Here is a 23,795-nt window from a genome sequence, read left to right as displayed (position 1 = left end):
GAGTTCTTTAGGCTATTCTTACAACTTCTCTGTAAGTGTGAAATATAATAGTTCATATATTTTTTAAAATACCGAAAAGAAAATTAAGTGTTTGTAACCTGAGTCATACGTAAAAGATTTTATATTTTGCCTGTCTACCCCTCCATCCTGTTCTAAAAACAATTTAGTCTTACAAATATGTTAAAAAAAAAAACACAAAAAACAACATAACATAAGTTGAAAACAAATAAGAAATACATGTGGTCTTCGCAAGAACCTTCAAATTGTCAAATTCTACAAAATGCTCTTGAAAATTTGACAGATTATGGGGAGAGGTTTCTCTTTGTTTTGGGAAACAGCCCAAACTTCAATATAGCTATTAGTTCTTTTCTGTTCCTTTTATTCAAAACCTGACTGAAATTAGACAGAGAGAATGCAATGCTGGGCTATGGAGGCAGAAAATCATTGTTAATAAGAATAAAGGAAATAGACTTTAAAACTTTTTACAGAATTTTATGCAGTGGTACACACTTTATTAAATTTGCACTCTAAGATATACATACACAAGGTCAGCATTTCACAAAATTTCCTATTATTACAAAAGCAGGTATCATGAAATACAGTGATAATATAACTCAAGCAAAAGTTTATCATCTATAGCATTTTCTTATCATATTATCTCGTACTTGTTTTCAAATAGAAGCCTGAAATATGATATAAGACTATATTAGACCAGGAAGGGATAATTTTAATTTATAACAATGACCATTTTTCGAATATTAAACTTTATATAAAAATAAAGGGGTACCGTCAATCAAGCTCATCTGAAGGTCAGTATCTCATTTATTTATTTCAAAACAATCCCTGCACAAACTTAACTTTCTAGTCACTTTAAACAATAAAAACAAACCTTAGTTTAAACAATAAAGTGAATCATCTTGCCTCCTAATTCTCATACCACTGGAACAATTTCATTTTCCTGTCCCAATTCTATCCCACCACTGAATTTCAAAAATAAGTATCATCACATTCCAAAGGTTATTTCTTAAGAGTCCTAAACTAGAGCCAAAAATTCATGGCCAAAAGTGTCCCTTTAAGGCATAATAGACAGTAGAGTGAGGGTGGATCAATGTCCCGTAAGACAAAACCATCTCTCAGTACTATATAGGCAGAAACAGCTTAACATGGTTCTTTCACAAACAGAATAAACACACAGAATAACATCAAAGTAATGTTTCTTTAAAATGGCATACAAGGGAACAATCTTCACAATATATACATTTATGTTAGGTTTGAAGGATTATGGACTTTGCACAGGTGAAAGCAATAAGAGAAAGCCATTAATGGCCATTATGGCAGTTAGTAGAATTGAAAACAAGCAACACATCTGATGCTAACAGAACTACTTACTGCTAGCTAAGTGATGCTCTCTTATAATTGAAAGAGAATAGGGTTCCCTTCAAGCCATACAGTATTACTAGTTTGTGAGTACCCACAACGTGCAACATCTTCCTTTAAAATTCAAGGATATTTGCCTTCAAAAGATACAAGTGCAGTAGTTTTCGTTTCTTACATTCATTCAAAAATGGAATATTATGATCCTAGCAGGCAAATTTGCATATTAAATACAGACAATCCACCCATGATAACTGAACATTAAAAGAAATTCATCACAACAGACATTTTTACAGTTTTAAATAATAAATAACACAACAGACTAAACTCAGGTTTTTTAAATAGCTCCGTTCACGACTTCCCTCTTTTAAAATTAAATAACTTCTGGTACCTCAGACTTACTATCACAGAAACTGTTCACAGCTCAAACAGCTTCTTAAAAGCAGAATGTGCAATAACATTGACTTCTTCAGCTCCTAAAAGCTGCCGCGTAGATATCAAACCACCCTTGCTATAAAGCAGCATGAACAAGAACTGGATTCCAATTCCGGTGGCAACAGAATGACCAAAACACAGTCAACAGCACCACTCACCACACACGACAAAACAAACGAACCCAATGACAAAAATGTAATCAGAAAAAAGTAGCAGTTGAGACAGCATGTGGCAATCGGGCACATAATGCCCCCTTTTCTACCCTACCATGTGATATACATCATTACAGCACAGCACTACACCCCAAGACACCTCAGGCCTCCTAATACCCCCCAAGACAAGACAAGCTGTCAAGCTCCATGTATGCTTTTCTACACAGAGGTTTGTGTGTAAAGAACATTATTCATTCATTTGTAGATGCTCCACACATCTGGTCAAGGCAGGAATTTCTTCTCCTTGATGACACCACCTAAAAATATTAACAATATTTTATACATTCCGTGGGGCAACAGGTTTGGGGAGAAAAACAACAACTGTGGCAGCTAAGTCATAAGAACCTGTGGTGACTACTCCAAGCACCTTGTAAGTCCATTTCCATTCTCAGCACTAAAATCAATCCTCACGTCACACACGCCAACAGCAAACAAGCAGTATGGGTAGTAATGAAAGCAACTATGTGTTTCTTCTGCTCTGTGAGAAAGGGGCAAGTAAGCAGCTCAAACAGAAAGGGCAAACAAAATAATGTACTTTAGGTTGATGGAGGAAAAAAAAAAGAAACATGTAATGTAATCAAACGCAATGCATCTGTTGTTGTGAAATGAGAGATTTGAAAGTATGTAGTCAACAGAAGACAAAAATCTCTCAAGCAAGAGAATTTCTGATCAATTCTAGCTGTCATATCACTGCTGGGAAAAAAGAACCATTATTGAAAATACATCAGTGCTTTTCTTAAATGTATAGACTCTAAGATGGGCACTCTTTGAGGCACTGAGAAAAAACTATACATACTCTAAGCAATCAAAAATGAGTACTTGAGATTTAGTCACTAGATCCAAAGTGAGATCAGCAAAAAGAGACATAAGTAAGGTCACTACACTTGTAAAATTGAACTTTAGAAAAGAGAGATGCCAAAGAAGAACGGCATCAAAGTGGTTTAAATCTGTGACACTTTAATCCTCACTCTGGATCAAAGTTCTCTGTGTCCCTCACTGAATGTTTTATGTAGGAAACAGCAGTTAAAACACTGGATCAGAAGTCACTTGGGTGAGAGATCATCCATCAAGATGAACGGAGGGCATGATTTGGAGCATGCTACTGGAGACTCTGCGGTTGTGCTGCCTTTAGCCAGTGAGGCTGAGGGTAAGCCATTGCTGCTACTGCTGCTATTACTGCCATCCAAAATATCTGAACTGAGGACAAAGCAAAAACAATTATAAGCGGATGCATCTATCAGGGTAAAGGTAAACATAACATGCAACAACACAGTTTCAAGAACTCACAAATCAGTAAAGCATTTGTAAATAACAAAAAAGCATAAAAGCAACAGCAATGAACTACATTGTGTGTGTACTATATTCAGATACCTGCAAAAGGACAAAGTCATGGAAACGCAAAGTAAGACACCTGAGGTTCTGTACCATTTTGAGTGCCCTCCTGGAGGCACCAGAATGTCCAACATACAGTAAGTGCTCCTCTTGACAGGTCATGGTTTTCGTGAGGGAGTTGCCTTACCTTCAGCTCAAGAGATTTCTATGCTTATATGTGTCTTCTTATCCTCGCATCAGCCTTAGAATGAAAGGAATGGCTACTCACTGAGGTACCTACCCTGGACTGTGTGAAGTATTCTGTCAAATACATTACTTCATGGTCCCTCGACTCCAGAACCAAAGCCTTTCAACTGCCCTAGATTTTACCACTTCCCCACTCCCAAGAGGCCTTCGCTTCAAAAACGTTTTTTTTCCTAATTTTCCCTATTATTTGCCCTTTATATTCTTCTCATTTTATGAATTTCTTACACTATTTCCTTTCCTCTTTCAAAACCCAAAGGTCTCCCTGCCATCACTAAAAGATTCCTTTCTTTAATCCCTTCCTTTACTACCCAGTTAAGCTTCTAAAAGGAATGCTCTGTATTCACAGATCCAATACCCTCACAGTCCATTCACCTCTTTAATCCCGATGACTACCTTCTGCTCCTACCTTTCCACTAAAACACCTGATCTGGGCATTAAGAGCCTCTACAGCGTAGCCCAGGGATACCTTACCCATGCAGCCCAGGCCTTCACGGCTCCCGACAATCAATCTGGCTCATAAATCTGGCTCCATACTTCAACATTCCCAATCAAGAACCTTCACAATTTGGCATCAGGCTGCCTTTCTGGCTTTGATTCCCATCAATCCAACATAAAAACTCTATGCTCTATATTTGGCCCAAATTCACTCATTCATTTATTCTAATATTATTGAATGCCTGCCAAGGGCAGGAAGTATGCTAGATATTAGAAAAACAATGGTATACAAGACAGACCTTATCCCTGCCCTTATCAAATTTACAAGAGAGTGTAGGAGACAGACATTAAAATAACCATGCTAATAAATATATAATTATAAATTTGTGATCAAAGCAATAAAGGAAAGATACAAGGGGCCCTAAGAATATATAACATCGGCAACCTGATCTAATTTGGAAGAACAGGAAGGAACAAGGATCCCCAAAAATGATATTTGAGCTGTCATCTGTAAAATGAGTAGGCACAAACTAGGTAAGGTTTGAGAGGAAGCAAGGGTAGTTCTAGAAGCCAAAAGCAGGTAAATTGGCTGTAGTAGAGTAAGGAAAACACAATGAGAGACAAAGCTGGATAGGTAGTCAGGCAGTTTTAGGATTTACACATTTTTTTTTATTTTTGAAAATAAAAAAAAGCATAGAATTGGAAAAGGAATTATGAATCAGGAAATGTGGGTTCTAGTTGAAGTTTGGTCACCAGCTCCTTTGCAAAAGCCCATCCTGATCTAATGTGCACTAAGGTTAAATATTATGAGTCTTTTAATATCATTCCTATGAATTTCTGTTAATATATTTCTAATGTTAAGCAACCTGTGGTACATTTGGAAGTTTCTGGGCCCTATACCACCCTCAATGAAATATAACTCCCCCACTTCTTTACCCTTCTATTTTTCTTCAAAATGCCATTTCTTTCTATTGCTTCTGGATTGTTTTTAGGTGGAGACAGAATACAAATAGGCTTCGGAAAAGTAAAAATAAAAATGGAAATAGTATATTCCACAGTGCTCCCACTCTATGCTCACTGCTGTCAAATGCATCATTAATAATACCACTTTTAAAAAAATAAGTTTGGAAAATTTAGCTGGCTCTGATATTTTTTCAACCAAAAGGCAAAAGGGGTCTAAAATATGAATTATTCAAACTACTGAAAGTTGCACAGATAATCTAAGACATTGGAAAATCAAAAGACCTTTATATTTGCTTTGGAACATATGTGATTTTTTTCCTCCTGCAGCATTTTGCCTAGACTAATATTAAAACGAATTTACTTTCCTAAAGCACATGTTGGCTGGGCAGCCGAAGGACATGCTCTGTGCTATTTAGCAGGAAGAAACAGGCTTGGATTAACCAGACTTATGGTGCCCTGGGTTAAAGGATTCCATTTGTAATAAGACCTGCTTGTTTAGGTGAATCCTATATTCATTCAAAAACACAGAACATTGACTCATGCAAAGCAATCTGTCATTTAACACTGTTGATTACCTTGAGGAAAAAAAGCTAGCAGGAAGTTACTGAGAAAAAATAAATAAATCTGAACATTTCATTTCATCTTTTTTTCAAGAATTTCTTCTCTATTATTAAATATGAGCACACAAAATTTTATTCATTAACAGAAAAATAGCACACTTACATTTAGTCGCCAGCGCAATTTAGATTCAGAACTTGGTAAACCTTTAAGCAGATATTTTCGCTAAACTAGAATCTAGTTTTTGTTCTATTATGTTGGTGCAAAAGTGATTGTGGTTTTTGCCATTATTTTTAACCTTTTAAACTGCATTTAGTTTTGCACCAACCTAATAATTAATCTGGCACCTCTACCCAAGGACATGGAAGCGCAGACAAATTACCCACTGTTAGCATATTCTCATAAAGCAAGACTTAGGTGATATTTCTGAATCCATAGAAAGATCACTGGACAAAAGTTGGTTTTCACAGTGTCCATTAGTAAACCTTCTAAAAGCAACAAAGTATGGTCTAATTTGAGTTTCTCTCTTCTTTCTTTCCTAGCTTAAGCTCTGATGGAGATGTTAATGAGCCTTAGACTGAAGGCCAAAAGCCAGACAATGGCAAGAAAGCAAAGGATCTAGACAATTCAAATTGGACAAAGGAGTCCATGAATCAAAAGTGAACTAATTCATTCCAGCCAATGAATATACATTTTGAGGCAATATTTAAACCACACAATCAAAAATGCTTATGACTGTTAAAGTAGTGCCCTCTGTCTAAAAAAACGAAGGGTGAACTTGTAAGACAAACTAACAACAAAACTCTGCTGTCCGGTGTGACTTGTGCTCTCATACGATCCAGGTGAGCCACTTTGTGCCTTGTACAGTCAATAAACTGGGTTCTGTCAGATTAATGGCAGGCAGGAAAATGCACTAGAAATTGGCCATAGCCCTATGAAGCCCAGCACAGATTTTGATACAAGGTCAGACTATGGCAGTGCACCCCCTACCTCTTGATGTGAGTTAAACAGGTCCATACAGCATGTACTCTGGTCTCTACTATTTTATCTTAGGAAGGTCCAACATTATCTTCCCATATAACCTCTAAGTTTTTAAAATCACACATTTAAATATGATCATTTCCACAGTTACCTTGGGTGCAGATAAAAGTATCCGCACAGATGTGTAAGCTTCCATAAACATCTTCAAAGTGTATGTATACATTTCTATTATTAAATAAATCATGATTAAATCTTAGTCTTTGTCACATATTCACTACGAAATGTTCTTGCCATGACACATATAACATTAAAAACAATGTTAAAATCACTAAGATAAATCTAATGAAAAATGTTAAAATAAAACCATAAAGGTTAGATTAGCAGTCACATTAACACTGACACACTGGGCAAGAAAATTCATGGAAGACTTTTGCCTTTTCTATAGGAGAAATAGACTATCACTTAATCTTCGCTACATAACTAGCAGCCCTTACTAAAAATGCCTTTATTTTCATGCCACAGATAGTCTTATTCCCAAAAGAAAGAGGAGCAGAACAAGAGTTCCCAACATACAAAATGAATCAAAGCACCATGCAAAGGTACGAAGTGTGATCAAAAGATATGGTAAATATTTGAATTTTTAAAAAAATGTATTAGAGTAAAGACACATTGCCATTAATCCACCTCAAAATGCTCCCCCTCGCTTCGAACACACTTATCCCATCGTTCTTGCTACTTTGTGAAGCAGTTCTATAAGTCCTCTTTCTTGAGTGTCTTTAGTAGCACTGTCGTGGCTGCCTCCATGTCCTGAATCGATTCAAAATATTTACCTTTCATGATCATTTTGACTTTGGAAAAGAGCCAGAAGTCGCACAGTGCCAGATCCGGTGAATAAGGTGGATGAGGACACACCATAATGTTTTTATTTGACAGAAACTGCTGTACCAGAAGTGATGTATAACGCGCAGTCTTTCTGCTGTGATCAGAAAATACAGTGAATGCTGCTGCCTAGTGCCATCCAATGGAAAGGCAGGGATCTTCAATACAGGAAGCGGCGCATCAAACCTTGGTAACAGTATGTGACAAGTTTCAACTTGTTGGGTGCAGTCAGTTGGGTGTGGGCTATGGTTGAGAGACGGTGTGTTTTAAAGTGTGCCGTAAATCATCCTACATCATGATAATGCTCTGTCACACATCGCTTTTGGTATATGGCAATTTCTGTCAAAAACATTATGGTGTATCCTCATCTACCTTATTCACTGGATCTGGCACTGTGCGACTTCTGGCTCTTTCTCAAAGTCAAAATACCATGAAAGGTAAACATTTTGAATCAATTCAGGACATCAAGGCAGCCATGAAAACACAACTAATGACACTCACGAAAGAGGACTTCCAGAACTGCTTCAGAAAGTGGCAAGAATGATGGGATAAGTGTGTTCGAAGCAAGGGGGAGTATTTTGAGGGGGATTAATGGCACTGTGTCTTTTACTGTAATACATTTTTTAAAAATTCAAACATCCACCGTATTTTTTTATCACACCTCGTATACTTCCCAGCTGTCATCAAACTCTTGATGTTTATGAGGACTAAATGCGGAATGACATAATTCCTGCCTTGTGGTGACGACGGTCCCCAAGTTTGGTTGGCAGAGATTTCGGAATTTTCATTTCGTAAGAAATATGATAGAGAAGTAGGCCTACTATTTCTTTGGGCAGCAGTTGGCACACTCGGCACAAATTCCAAATGGATCCATACTCAAACTTTACATTTAGTTTGTCCTTAAAAAATGTCAGATTTTAAAGGTCATTATCTAGTATATAAACTTTAAAGTGTTAAAGCCCATCTTTTCTTTGCAAGGTGGGGTGGGGAACAAATTATAACAATTTAAATGATTAGATAACATCTACTAATGATCTTATATTTTCTCTACTCCCTCAAAGGTATAAAAGTTGTTTCCTTAGCTTCGTTATCAAGTAAATAGCTATTTTTGGCAATGAACACCAGAACACAGCTATTTCCTGTCTTTGACCCCATTTCTAAGAATATAGATATCTGATCAATGAAAATACATTAAAGAGATAGAAAAAAGTTTCTGCAAAAGCAGGATCCAATTTTTACATATCAGAAATAAATCATATTTAAAATCTTAATTGTAGACAAAAATATCAGCAATATTAGTATCCAAGGTATCCCCCAAATCTTAGTACAATCTTAAGTTTTAATATCCTCAGAAGCCCAGATGCTACAAACTTACTAAAAATGTCATTTGAAATTTTAATTACTTAAATATTTTTGACACTTAATTTTGTGAATTTTGAGAAATTTCTTTTTAACGTATTATTTGAGCCATATGTTGGCTTATTAGTGCTCTATGCGTAGCCGTGATAAACAAATCTCTCCAGTGTAAGGGAACACTTTTTGTGTTTATGGATCCAAAGTGCCCTTCATCATCAATGCCAATGATCCCGGAGCTCTCATATCAGTCACAGTTCTTTGGAGAATGGGAGTTGTGGCAACAGAAATAGAAACCTCACAACAGCCACCAATGATAGCTTGGGTTTTGCTACTCAGAGGAATAAACATCTGAACAAGGGGAGAGGACCCTTCGTAAATACCATACCTTCTCTTTCTTTTCCTATTTATTTGCGTAAACCTGTTTTATGGCATCCTGCACAGTCAGCTTACGACAGTATTTTTTTTAAATCACCTTACTCTGTCTGTATGTTTTTAGCTTGGCAAAATTCTTTCACATCTTTTATCAAACTTGGCTACTTGGTTAGTAACTGGGGAAGCAAATCTATTTATAATGTCATGTGCCTACATTAAAACACACTTTACCATAAAAGTGATATGCAGTTTCCACTAAGTATAGAGTTTCACCCATTAGTCCTCTTGACAAGCTTTAAAAGATTTCTCTTTGCAATCATCTACATACCTGGAAAGGCACTCTATACCAAAATTAGCTCACTGAGCTACCAAGGACAGAGATGAGAAAGAAGAAAGACTATGGGGCTGAAAATAGCTAGAACAATCTAAAAGGTATTTGTTCCAACGTTAGAACAGTACTGATCAACACGTCTAATAAACTAGAATAATCTGACTTCTTGGTCAACTAGAAGTACAGGTTATCTTCCACAAAACATGGAATAAGTGATTTCGAAAGAAGGAATTGTTAATCCTTATATCTTAAATGGCTTACACAATTCTTCCATTTAGAGAACACCATCCTTTTAAAGTGAATGAAATCAACAAATAAATAAAGTGAATGCTCTCGTGGGCTCTTTAAAAAGACCCTCAGCCATAAAACTCAGGGAACGGAAAATTCTGAACAGGGAACAGAAAATTCATACACAATCATGTCTAAAACATGGGTGCTTAGTGAGTTGATTAGCATGTATTTAAAAATTTAAATTACCCTGCCACTGCTATTATCCTTTCCCCTTCCTTCCAATATATGTCAGTATCCAAGTGCTCAAGTTCAGGTACCGGAAAATAAGTTAACTTCAGCACAAAAACAGTAAAGGGCCTTAAGTTAGATACCTAAACTAGGATGAGTGAGACTATATATATATATGTGTATACACACACACACACACACACACACACACACACATATGAATAGACCACAGAAATCAGGAAGTTTTACTATAAAAATGAAACCTTAGCATCGTGACAGAATACCCCGAAATTTTAAAAAATATTTTATAACAACAAATAATGCTATTTAGAAAATGCCATGCTGAAGAGAATGCTGGTAATCTCTGATAAGTCGCGGGATTCAAAGTAAAAATTGGCAGTTATAAAATGCTCATGGGGATGTAGAGTAAAGCATAAGGAATACAGTCAATAATATGGTAATAACTATATATGAATTTAAGTGCAGGTGGGCACTAGACTAGTCAAGGGGATCACTTCTTAAATTATAGAAATGTCTAACCACTATTGGTACACCTAAAAACTAATATAAAATAATACTGAATGTCAACTGTAATAGAAAAAATTTTTAATTGTAAAAAAGGGATAAAGTACAAAATGCAGGCAAAGCAGCTATAATCAGTGCACCATTACCCAGAGCAACCCAGAAACTCTTTCTCACACCATCCAGCTGTTGACTCTCCTACACCATTAGCACCTACTGAGAGAGGCTGATCTAACAGGAGAGAGGAATGAAGGTGAAGGTGCCAAAAAGATACACATTTCCAAAGAAGTACTCATGACTCTCAAATAATCTGCTTTTTCACATTACCTACACCTCCATGGAGATCTTTGGAGCATGGATCAAAAGTTCAATATATTTTAAATGATCCCAACATACTTTTTTTTTTTTTTTTTTTTTTTTAAGGAGGGCGTAGCTCACAGTTGCCCATGCGGGGATCGAACCAGCAACCTTGGTGCTAGACCATGCTCTAACCAACTGAGCTAACCAGCCACCCCCCCCCAATATACTTTTGATGTCTCTTTTTAAATAGATCATACCCTAATATCATTTTGATTTTATTTCTTTTTTTTTTCTTTTTTTTTTTTTTTTACCAGGAACTGAGATCAGACAATTGTGCAGCCTCGGGAGAAAGCATATTGGTAGTGCCTTGAAAGAGTCTCTTGGGCTGGCTTTCAGTCTCCATTTCACCTAAAACAGAAAGAGATGATGCTTCTGTAAAACAATGTTACAAGCTTACTACTAAAGCAGGTTGATCTTTGTTTAACCAAAGTTCAGAATACTTCTTTAAGCTGTTACCTGAAAGACATTTTTCCACATACTTTAACGTAGAAGAAATATATGTCCACATAACCTCAACCAAAAAGTCAGCAACCCTAAAAAAACCTTCTCATTGATCACATATAGCATGCTATGGATATAGTCATGTTCTTTAATAGGAGAGTAGAACACTGATTGCATCAGGCAACAGTAGAAATAAAGTATCTCCAAATAGTTGACAAGTCACAATGTAATAATTTATGCTAGACGATTAGTAGAGACCATTGATTTTATATATTTTAATATCAGAACATTTTATGAGTTGAAGTCAAATGAGTTTAAATGTTTTTAGTCTGATAAAGAGTGTATAAAATCAAAGGTTGCTTTAGGCTACTTAGTGAAAATGAAGATTGAAAACAGTCATGGGCTGCCTAACAATGACACTTCAGTCAACAACGGACCTGATATTTGATGGTGGTCCCATAAAATTATAATGGAGGTGAGAAATTCTTATAACCTAGGGAGGCTGCAGTGCATTCCTCACGTATTTGCAGTGATGCTACTGTAAACAAACCTACTGCACTGCCAATGATATAAAAGAATAGCACATACAATTACGTGCAATGCATAATATTTGATGATGATGAATGACTGTTAATAGCTTTGTATTTACTATACTATACTTTTTATAATTATTTTAGTCTACTCTTTCTATTATAAAAAAAGTTTGCTGTTAACCAGTATGCCGTGTTACACCAGCAGTAGCCTCATACATCTCATGTTTACTGCGTCTCTTGCCTGCATCATTTTCTCTCGTGCTTCATTTGATCTCATGTTGTTTTGTAGAGTAATATGCTGTCCAGCCTTGTAGCCTAGGACCAACAGGCCACACCATACAGCCTAGGTGTGTAGTAGGCTAAACCATCTAGGTTTGTGTAAGTGCACTCTGATGGTCGCACAATGATGAAATCTCCTGATGCAATCTTAGAACATACCTCCGTTGTTAAGGGACACATGGCCGTATAACTTTGAAAGCATATCCATAACTGAAAGCAATTATTAATCAATTCACAAAATTGGTATTTTACCGGCTACCTCAATCCTACAGATTTTCTCAGAACTGGTAACAGAAAAATTTGCATCAAAGGAATAAAGCTTAACATTTGCCACCAGGAGTGCAACGACTAACAACCCTAAGTTAGGCAGAAAAATCCCTTTTCCAAATAAGTTACGATTTAAAACATGCACATGTCTTGATTTTGAAGCTCTTTATCTGAGCCTTAAAATGGAATATTAAAGAAAATTTAAGTCATGGACCTATCTATATTCCAGTAGGAAATTAGTAACAGTAAACTTACAAGATTTTTATGATGGAATAAGATCAAGATTTTTATAATGGAAAAAGATCAAGCAAAAACAAATACAGCATTCATTTTTTTTCCATATTATCAATTACTCAATATTACCTTTCCTCTGGAGCTATTCTGAATATTACTAAAATTCAGGAAAGATTATATTTTTATTTGCCTGTTCCATACTTTAATATGCAGCTTTTAAAAGCTGCCGCTGGGCTTTCAACAACACCTCATGAGCAACAATGCTCCCGTCCTGTTTAGCAAAGAATCCCTCCATCTGCTGGTATATTTTGGAATAGCTCTGAAACGAAACAATCATACTAATTCCACCAATTTCCCGCAACAAATTTCAAATTCATAATAACGACAATAATAATAGTTTGAATTTCCACGTGTTATTTTCATGTAATAGCTACTGCGAATGTTCTTGGGACTATAAATAATTCCTTAAAGAATTAAGGAAAAAGACTACTGGTTTATAAAATAATATTCACTAAATGCAAATATTGTCACTATATCAGGATCTATTTTCCAGAGCACACCATCTTTAATTTTAAGTTGTCTGAAATATAGCACTTTTTGATTCTGTGTATGATGCTATTACTGGAAAAATTTCACCAAAGCAATCAAGTATCTGTTTACCTAACATGAGGGCTGATTTACTGGCTCTGAAGGTGATCTGCACAAAAAAATCACTTATTGAATTGCTTTTTAAAAATTAGTGCTAAAATTCTTTTTAAAATGACATCCAACACTTGCAATCATGTAGTCATATCCCCAGGAATAATGGCTAAAACTGTTAAATCTCTTTGGCCTTTTTAAAAAATAGACTCCATTAGGTGTCCTCCATAAGCATCTAAAACTAGCACTGAGTGAGATCATTTTAGTTTAGTGCTTTGTGGTCCAAAAGAAGGTAATTAAGAGAGCACCCCCATTATATCAAAAACCCTATAGACTTGAACATGAGGCAATTCTCTCTTTGCCAAGGTACAATTTGGTGGTGGCCTATATTTGAGCATACAGCATGCTTATAGACCTATCTGCCATGGCATAAGCATATATTTCTGCAACATATCAACTTGCATCTCTTTTATATTCAGATCACTGAGAGGCAAAGTTTTTGGAATATATATTGATGATATGAATATATGAATAAGATTCAGTTATGAGGTACAAAAATATAGACAGTATCAAATAACTAATTTACAAAAATTAGAATCAGTAAAGCGTACATTGGGAAGAGTATCATACATTTCCTTAGGGAAAAAAAGTCATGCCTTAAACTAATTTCAGACAGAAATTCTAATTGGAAATTCAAGTTCGACTAGGTTTAATATCAGAAATATCAACGTGATGCTCACCTTTTCTTTTAACAGGACCAAGAGCACTGGGCTTAATGCACTTGACTGGACTCCGATGCCTCCTGCTTCAAAGAAAAAAAAAACAGGATGACATGAAGTACTTCTAAGATGCAAGACAAACATTATAGCCCAACAAATAAGTCAAAAAAATGGACATTCATAGAGGGAGAAATGGAAAATGCCTGTGTCGTAGGTTGAGTAACAATTGCCAATACATGATCTGAGCTGGCATAGGCAATCTGGAATAACACGGAATTTTAAGCTGTCTTTTTTTTTCTCTCTCTCTTTTTTTAAAAGCTATCTTTTAAAATCGTTCCATGACATAAAATATCCACAGCATTTTTTTTTTAAGATAAACCTTACTAAAAAGTTATTCAGATTTGACAGGTCTACAATCTTAAACAAATTTTCTTCCTTATAAAGGACGTATTATGGGATGGGGGTGTTCTCTGAATATAAACTGGCACTAAATCTAAAAAAAATGAATCTGGTAAAATGTTAATGGTAGAATGGTAGAATACAGGTGATAGGTATATGAATGTTCACTGTGAAATTCTTTCAATTTTTCTGTCTGTTTGAAAATTTCCATAATAAAATGTCAGGGAAAAAATTCAGCAGAGAGACAATTTTAGTAAGTAGCATTTCAACCACACTTGAAAAGCAGGTTTACCTACCTGGAGAAGCATCTCGGAGTAGGAATGGGACTTGGTGGTAGCCCACTGCTGCTCACAAACATTTGTAAGGATGGCGAAAAACATTGCTAGAAAAACATACTTAATATTAAAATAGGTCTAGCGCTCCGGTTTTCAAAAGATTCTTCTCAAAATGACAGAAACATCATCCTTAGAACTGTTTAGCTGCCTATGTGTCTCTCATGTACATGTGAATGAGAATATATATACATAATTTTTTTCCAAATTACTGTCATAGACTTTCATTGAATTTCCTTCTAGTCGTTGGATTCTTTAAAAGTGAGGTGATGTGTGTGTGTCTGCGTGTGCGTGTGTGTGTTTTAGAAAGTAAACAGCTCAGTATGTGAAAGAGTTAATACCTCATCAATGAACCTACCTTTCCGAATCCTCTGGTGGGTGATGGTGCCGGAGAAACTGGAGTGAAATCAATCCTTTTAGGAGAATATAATTTCTCCGGCTTGTCAAAATCACTATCACTCTGTAAACATAAAGTGTTATTTCCTCATAATTCACAATTCAGCACATCACAGCTCTTCTTTACTACTCAAACACACCTACACTTTTAGAGTAGAAATGTACAGACCCTAATTGCAATAAAATATTCCGGTGGAAAAGCAGAGATCAAAAATGAATACAAATTTGGAAACAGAAGGGACGGAAATGGAGGAAAAAAATTCATAAAGCCAATGAACACTATAAAGGTTTCTAGAAAATAAAAACACAAGCAAACGTGAAAACTTTACCAGGCTCAAGCTCTCATCCCATGACTGGCTTATCTGCATTGCTGTTTGCACTTCCCTAAAACAAAAAAAAATGAAACGCCATCAGTGCTCAGAAACAAGACATACATTAGGCTGTGCCGTGGTCTTGTGACGTGCTAACCTTTCATGTGCAGTTTCTCTGTTCATCAGATCCATGCCTTCCTCCTGCAAAGACAAACAGGTACTGAAAACAGAATATTTGTCCACACAGTTCTTTATTTCAAAGAAAAGAAAAAAGACTTTTCTACCTGATTGGACATAATCACAGTACAGCAGAACTAACATTCTAAGACTGTCAGCCACGCCACATTTGTATTTTATCTGAACACTCAGAAGAATTTCAATCTGTCTACAGCTAGCCAGTTGCAGCCTGATGCATTTTTGCTACCTAAAACTTCAAAATGAGAGTAAAATCAAAATGTAAACTTAAGAAAATTGTGGCTCTGTGTTAGAAAGTAAAATTTACCCTTTTGATTTGGTGCAGTCGGCTACTAGGAATCCGATTAGGTGAGGGTGACAGCAACTGGAAAGAAAAAGTAAACATGTACTGTTTTCTGAATCACAAAGCAACAGTCTGCTGTCAGCACCAGTGTACAACCTCTTTCTAGATAATTTCTCGTATTCTTCTTAGAAATCTAGGTCTTTAAATTACTGAACATTAATGCACTAGAGGCAGTACATTCAGTCTTTAGAAAGTACACCAGGTGTCCAACCTCAAGGCACCATCTGTCGCTAGACAGGCACCGACTTTAACATTTTTCCCAAATGAATGCAGAGCTGTGTACATTTATATAAAAAAAGACTCCAGGCTTGGAAATATCCATTATCCCACTAATCTAAAAATCAGAAACTGTAATAGGAGAAGAAAAAACTGATTTTACTCATTTTTATTACCAATGGACCAATGGAAGAAGACAGACTAAGAAGCCCAGTATAATGTTGTGTCTATGATTAACGTTTATCCAAAATACTTTAAAACTGCAATAAGAAGATATTGTTTGCATGAGCTAAATCAATTCTGAAATTTGATCACTAATGTGATCACCACAAACCTTACTGGTTAAGAAAAATCAATGTGGAAGACAAGGTGTAGTTTTTAGAATAACTTGCTTTCCCTTAGATCACTATTTTTTACTAACACAAAACTGAAATGATTTGGGGGCCAAATTATGTTCCTTTAAAATAGTTACAATCTGATGACAGAATGTAAGGTACTATTCCTATCAACAGATCTTACAAGGTTCTAATAGCCATAATGTAAACAACTACTGTTTATTCCCTAAAGAAATGCAAATGAAATTGTAATACTATAAAACTCAATAAGACAATTATCCTGTTACAAGAGGCCCTATCCCATTAAAACTTGTTTGAATACTAATGTAGTGAGTGGTATAAAACGGTGATAAACCTTTCTAAGTTGTTTGGGCAAAAGCTAACTCAGGTAAAAAAAAAATTAAGTTATCCACTGAAAGATGATGATTTTACCTCAGAAGATACCTCTTCATTACCCACTCCTTTCTTTGACTTTTTCCTCTCTTAGGTTTTGAAAAGAGAAGAACTTTCCCAGTAAAATCCTTTTTAAAAGTATTTTTTCCCATTGTGAAAGTAATACATGTTTACTGGTGAACTCTTAATAAGGTCATCTGAAAAACACTAAGCTACTAGGCAAGCAAATAAGGCAGGAAAGATTCTAACAGGACAGTGTGGAGGAGAGCATGGACGTGTCCATCAGAGAGCAAAAGAAACCCCAAAGGCGGTGAAATAATCAGGAAAACCAAAGTGAGGATCATGAAACACTGACTGTGGAGAAAGTCAGACATTTAGATGCTACGCCTTCATGATGTACAACGTGTCAATGTTAGACAGAACTGGAAAGTAGACCCGAAAGGGGTATGGAGGAGCAAAGCCATGTCTAGTTCCAGAAACAAGAGTAACGCAGGTTGAGAAAAAAGCCAAGAGGTGCTGGTAAATGGTGTTAAGAAAAGCAAAGAGCTCAAGAAGGATAAGAAAAGAAGCCCCGACATTGACAAGCAAGTGGGCTTTAGTGGCTTTTGCAAGAACAAGTTTTTAACAGAGTTGTGGTAGGAGTAATGAGACTACAAACTGGCCAAATAGTTGGCAAGAAATTAGGAGACAAGGAATTAGAGGCAGTTGAGTGTAGATCAGCTTTGGGAAAAAAACAAACAAAAAAAAACTCAGAAAGGCAAAGAGAAGAAAGGGAAGGAGAGACCTACGAAAAAAGAAAACAGTTTGTTTTCCAGATAGTAGATGTGTGAGTTGGGAGAAGGAGGTGGGAAGAAAAGAGCCAGTGAGGAAGGGACTGAAGACACACGATAGAGAGACAACAGACCGACCGAAGTGACAGGAGAGTCAGAAAAACTACATGAACCATTAGGAGAAAACATTACATGTGAAGGTAAAGACATTTTAAGGAGAAGACAGCTGACGTGTCTGCAAGATAGGTGTCTGCCTTCTCTGTGAAGTGAGAAGGGTCATCTTCTGAAAGTGAAAGGTGGTGAGATAGGAGGCTTGCAGAGCTTTTAAAAAACAATTTAGAATATTGCTTTGGAAAATGGCACGGGGCCAGTGGCCCCTGGAACTCAACATGCCCAGAAAGAATTGATCTTTTGTCTCTTCAAACGACCAATTCCTCTCAATTTCCCTACTTGTAACAAAGGCAATACTTTTCCCCTCATCACCAAGAAATAAAAGTGCAGTCATTTTGAGTCCTCTTTTCCCTGCCTTTATATCTAATCAGTGGTCAAATCATGAACATCTTACTTTTGCATGTCTCTTTCATCGATCCCATCCTTTGCACTTCACCCATCAACACCTTACCTTTTGCAGGCTAATACAGCACATAGGTAAGCACATTAAGATTTCCAGAGTACACTGTGATATACTGTATCTGGTGTAATCGATATTATGATGGAAGTACCCAAAGGGCACTGTGGAAGGCTTTCCACACTGGAAAGCAAGAAAGGAAACAGGGATGGGATGAAGGGTAGCATAAGGATCAAAAAAGAGCAAGAATCAACAAGACCCCTTCAGCAAAGTAGGTATTTTAGTGCAGCCAGAGCCTAGGGTATTTGTCAGGGAGAGGTGAGAGATGAGCCTAGAAGAGTTAAGAACCTTTAATTCACATCTTAGAAAAGAGCAAAGTGAAGTGTAAAGAGGCAAATACATTTTCCCTTCTTTGCTATGCTACTGACGCAGAAACATTTTCATATATATAGCAAAAAAAGTACTTACATTTTCCAGGATCCTCAGGGAAAGGAGGTGAAGTGAATCAAACCTCCAAATAGCTAATGTTTTCCCCTTTAAGTATTTTTAGCCACTTCAGCTGGAAATCTTTCTTAAAAGTGTGATATTTGTCCCCTTGTTAAACAGATTATACCAAACAGAATGGCACTGAAAGATCTCTATTCTAATCCCAGCTCTGCCACTTACTAATTGTGTGATTCTGAGCAAGCCACTTATATCAGCTAAGTCTAGCTGCTGCCTCTTTTAATTGGGAAAAACATCTTCTGCTCTGCCTACTTCATTGGGTTGCTATGACATTAAATGTGTGAAAGTACTTTGTAACATGTAAAATGTCATACGAGGGTATGTATTACTATCATTTAAGAAAAGGTGGAAGGAAGACCCAGGTGTCCTTAAGAACATCAATTATTTTATGCTTCTGTGCCATTGACACTTCAGGGGCCATTAACATGTTCTTAGCCCTTATCCTCAGCCACAAACTTTTTTAAAAACACCTCTGTCTGCTTTTCAGTTTTCCCCTCTCCTCCCTTGCTGGCAGTTATTAGTATACCTTTAACCCAAATGTACCTCTTCTGATTTGCTGCTTCTCAAACACTACTGGGTTGGAAGCTTATTATAATTGTGCATAAATTTTAGATGATTCAGAGGTCAGAGAGGCTCTCATATAAATAAACTGATGAACCTTTGCGCACAGACTATGGAAATCTAGTTCAGCCATTTAGAGAGAGATCTATCTGTTTGCTTACATCTCAGATGTCTTCCAGGGCACAGCAGCTACTGGATAAGTGGGCTGCCCATGTGAAGTGTTGCTATATAAAAACCTCATCATAATTTCTCCCAACACAACCAACTAATAAGGTGATCCCCGACAGCTCTGGCTATATAGAACAGTCATGATCAGCAACTCGACTGAGAATACAAATACAGCATTTTAAAGGAGTCTTTCTTTGGATAAACAGCATTGGCCAACAGAAATAAATACTCTGCTACCATTTACGTGATTTTTTTCATTCTAGGACAAATAAAGACCACTGTTCTAAGCTAGAATTAGAAGTTAATCTCCTGACTTACCTCACAACGAAGATGCAAGCAGTGACACAAAACAATGAACAATTTTCTAAAATACAAAGTCCCACAGCCAAGAAATTTTTTTAACCAGTTCTCCTCTTTTGCACCGAAAGCTGAACATGGCCACAGCATTAAGCAGCAAACAAGACAGAAAACAATAATTTTTTTCTATTGTAAACAATTGTGCATAGCACACCATCTTAAGAAAGAACTACATTTGAAAGTGTTTCCCCCAATAAAAACCACTAAGGATACTTACTCCTATACTTACCAGGTTGTGACGGCTCATAATCGTTGTACTATTCCTCCGAGTTTTAAATGTGTAAGGCTGAAAAACCTGCGAAAGGTCACTGAAAAAATAAAAATAAAATTATTAAGGTCTTCTCATTTAAGATACCCTTTGACTATATTAATGCCAATTCGCCAATTAATAATGAAATCTTCGATGGCTCATTTCAGACAATGAATACACTCTTCACCACTCTTCACCGTCCTCTTCAGAGCTTCCTGAGTGATGGGTGTGCTGTGGATTACAGGTTAGCCAAGATACTGATCTCGATGGTTGGGAGACGACTAGGAGAAGTATGGGGCGGAGCTCCAGACTGGTTGCCTCCAGCTGCTTCTTCTCAGAGCTTAGCTCCCCCCCACCCCACCCCCGCAAACCGGTTCCCACCAGTCACAAATGAGCAGCCTCAACTGTTTACCCCAGCGGACCTACGAACAGTACTGCTTTCTGTGAGTGCCATGATGTGACGAGGGCTCGGGAGCCCTGTTCTACAATACGAGCCCATCAGCATGGGGCCCTAAACACGTGTTCTACCTTTGAATCCCACTGTCCAACTAAATAAATGTACCTGGAATTTTGCTCACGTTGCCCCTTCTGCTTCAAATGCCCTCCCTTCGACCTACCACCATCTGTCAAAATCCTTCTTCTCCTTCAACACCCATCTCAAATGCCATGCCCTCCATGAAGCTTCTCCTCATTCCACAAAACTAATGCATCTTTCCCTCCTTTGAACCCAAAGAGCACAATGGGAAATAGATGCTTCCTGAGACACTGACTTTACCTTTCATTAAAGCAAACTAAGCATGTGCATGTGTCTTAAACCCCTTGGTAGAGGTGTTTTGTTCATCTTTGTACAATATCCTGCAGTGCCTAGCAGAGTGCCATGCCCACGATGAGAGATCAAGAAGGATTTTCAGGTTTGGGACCATGGAGATCGCCTAATGCAGCTCTCCTACATTTTAAATGAGAAAACAGAGACTCAGAAAGGCTAAGTGACTCATTCATAATCATAGTCAGTCAGGGAGAAAATTAGGACTAGACCTCGTCTCCTCACCCCTTCTTCTGTCACCATGCTACCTTTCAAGAAATTACTTAAATCATGATTCAAAAAACAGTATGTTATTTCTACAGCAGTCTACGCACAGGTCAACAGGATCATCCTAGTCCCTAGTCCCTAGCAATTGCTTGCCTACCAGATTTAAAAAGACAACCAAAAAAGACCGGTTTATTCCTATAGTATCAGAAATAAATGTAGAACAGAGGATGGCATTAGGAAAGTCACTCCATCTTTCCCTCAGTTTCACAATAAAAGAAAAAAAGTAAATCCATTTTCCCCCAAAATGAGAATATTATAATCAGGTTGATAGACAAGGATTACCTCTTCCTTTGCCTCCCCTGTGTTTGATTAATGTTTCTGGCTAACTCTACTCCCATCCCCTTTTTTGGACTAATTTCTTTTCTACAGGGTCTCACAAATTGGCTCTCTACCTAACATAAACTGTCTACGTATAAAAGTGAAGTGGAATAGGCTCAGGAGGTCTGCCAGCCTAACCTTCACTATCACAAGAGTCTACCTTAAAACAGACCCTCCGGTGACTAATTCACAGGAAAATGCAAGACCCTACCACTAAAATTCAAGAGCAGAGTCTTTGTATTGTTTTCTAAAACCTGTGTTTTCACTGACCTATATGCTACATGCCACCCTTTTTTATTCACTGGAATGCATTTCAGGCAATTTTAGGATTTGCAAACATTACAACAAATCTGAAACACTTAATGGGACATGAACAGGCCATTTAATTTCACGTTATTAGATAAACTGTGATTTATTCAAGTAAACTTCTGTTAATGCCAGAGTTCCTAAACTAAGCTTAGAAATAGCTGCTCTTAGAGACAGGTGTCAAGTTACAAGTCTAGTTCCAGGGGCTTCAGTCTGACATTCAGTGGTGTAAATTAGGCAGGGCAGGCAACCTGTTAGAAGAGCCAGAAGATTCTTGTAGTTTCTTTTAGAGTGGACCAACAGAGCTTCAGGTAGAGGGCCCCGTTGTCCCCACACTGCCCAGAGTTTGAGGTCAAACTCTCACTCCATCTCAGGACTCCAGTCACCGTCAAAAAAACAAATCCTCATCCCCTCAGTTTGGAGAGCCCAAATGCGCTCCAAACCTCACTTTAGGGAAGGAAGACTGCTTGCAGGGGGTCGAGGAACCCCTGAACCCCAGTAGTCCACCCTCCCCAACCCTGCTCACCTGAGCCCATGGATCAGGGGAGCACTGCTGGATCTCCTCAGGGTGCCCCCATCAGATGTGTCAGGCTCAAAGTCCAGCTCCATTTTCTCCTGAGCCATGTCGGAGACTTGCAGGCAGGCACAGCGGACAGTGCTCAGCTCCTGGGGCTTAGCTATGGACTCTCAACACTCTCACTGCAGGACTGAGCTGCTGGGGACTGGCAGCTGGGGGCGGGGGCTACGGGGCGGAGGCTTGGGGGCGGGGGCTGGGGCGGAGAAAAGCAGGAGAAGAGGGAAGGACGATGAGGATGAGGAGGGGAGGAAGCTAGTGAGTTAGGGGAGGAGAACGGAGAGGTGGTGGAGGGTGACAGAATAAAGGAAGAGAATGGAAGAGGGATGGAAGGAGGACGGAAAAGAGCAATAGGATGGGGAAAAAGATTGATGTAGAAGCAGGAGGACAAAGGGTAAAAGGCAAAGGACAGAAGGGGGAAAGGAATCAAAAAGATAGGGGGAAAGGACGGCAGGGTGGAGGGAAAAAAGGAGCACGGGGGAGGAAAAGAAGGACGATGTATGGGGAAGAGGAAGGAGAGGGAAGAGGACGGGGGAGAAGAGAAGGAGGGGCACGAAACTAGGCAGCGGCGGAACTCATGCTGCTATCTTTCGGCCGACGACCTCCAGCGGGGCCGGGCTACAGACTCTGCAACTGCCTGAGCAGCGCTAGCACCGACGAACTGACAGTCAGGCAGGGCCCGGCCAGGCGACCTCGGCGGTTCCAGCTCCCCATGCTTGGGGACCCGGTCCAGCCCCCCATGCTCCGGGATCGGTCCCGGAGGCTCCTCAGCCCTGTGATCGGTGCTTCTCCCCTCCCTACGCCCCCTCCCGCCTGGAGTACAGATGGGGGTTCGGCCCCTCAGCCCCCGCTACGGTGCCTCCTCTTCCTCTCTTGGGTTCTAACGGCCCAGGGGAACCCCTTGGGGCCAAGACCAAAACCTACAACCTGCCGCAACTTGCGCCTCCCACGCTTCAGAAGCGGGAACCTCCGCGGGGCCAGGTCTTCCGCGTTCAGGCACCCATTGGCTACTGCGCACGCGCTCGGCAGCCGCGCCAATGGGCGCACTAGCACGGAGCATGCGTGGGAGCCCCGCCCCGCAAACCTCCTCCAAAGGGGAGGAGCGTTTCCACGGGGGCCCCGGCGTCTTCCTCCACGGCATTGGCGCTGGGACCCTGGCGCCCGATTTTGAAAAGAACCAATAGTTTGGAGACACTGGAGCATCATCTTTCAGGAGGCGTTTGAGCCATTATTCAAGGGATATAGAAACATGCGGGTTCCACATTACTTCGTTCCCAGTTTGTATGCTCTGATTTCTGTGATCCCCGCACATTTTTTTAAACCCTTCGATTTTGTTGGTCTTTGTCTAGAGGGGCCGATTTTTTTTCAGATGATCCGTTTGGATTCACTACACTAAAGGGAAGTGAAAAAACAAAAGCAATGGTGTAAAAGCAAAGAGAATATAATGAGCGTTCATATAGCTAGTGAGAAGCACTCACCTCC

The 23,795-nt window shown here is 38.4% G+C and overlaps 1 protein-coding gene and 1 non-coding gene across 5 annotated transcripts; both read right to left on the bottom strand.

The window, feature by feature from the left end:
- Positions 1-479: 479 nt before the first annotated feature.
- PABIR2 (PABIR family member 2) lies at positions 480-22,395 on the bottom strand. Of its 4 annotated transcripts, none has more exons than XM_033115222.1 (10): positions 22,266-22,395; positions 20,005-20,083; positions 15,868-15,924; positions 15,523-15,566; positions 15,384-15,438; positions 15,017-15,118; positions 14,623-14,708; positions 13,949-14,013; positions 11,067-11,163; positions 480-3,218 (listed from the first exon to the last, which is right to left on the bottom strand). In XM_033115222.1, the coding sequence occupies exons 1-10, from the start codon at positions 22,361-22,363 to the stop codon at positions 3,065-3,067; spliced, it is 837 nt and encodes a 278-aa protein (XP_032971113.1). In that variant the 5' UTR covers positions 22,364-22,395; the 3' UTR covers positions 480-3,064. The 4 variants fall into 4 exon arrangements, with proteins under 4 accessions (XP_032971113.1, XP_032971133.1, XP_032971124.1 ...); XM_033115242.1 differs by having other exon boundaries at positions 480-2,278; XM_033115233.1 differs by having other exon boundaries at positions 13,949-14,010.
- LOC117030491 (small nucleolar RNA U109) lies at positions 11,297-11,440 on the bottom strand. Its single transcript, XR_004424407.1, has one exon. It is a non-coding gene; the product is annotated as a small nucleolar RNA U109 (small nucleolar RNA).
- Positions 22,396-23,795: the final 1,400 nt, after the last annotated feature.

Source organism: Rhinolophus ferrumequinum, chromosome X (genome assembly GCF_004115265.2).
Source record: "Rhinolophus ferrumequinum isolate MPI-CBG mRhiFer1 chromosome X, mRhiFer1_v1.p, whole genome shotgun sequence".
In the NCBI taxonomy this organism is placed as follows: Eukaryota; Metazoa; Chordata; class Mammalia; order Chiroptera; family Rhinolophidae; genus Rhinolophus; species Rhinolophus ferrumequinum.
The sequence above is the reverse complement of the archived record's forward strand: the minus strand, read 5'-3'. Positions and strand labels throughout refer to the sequence as shown.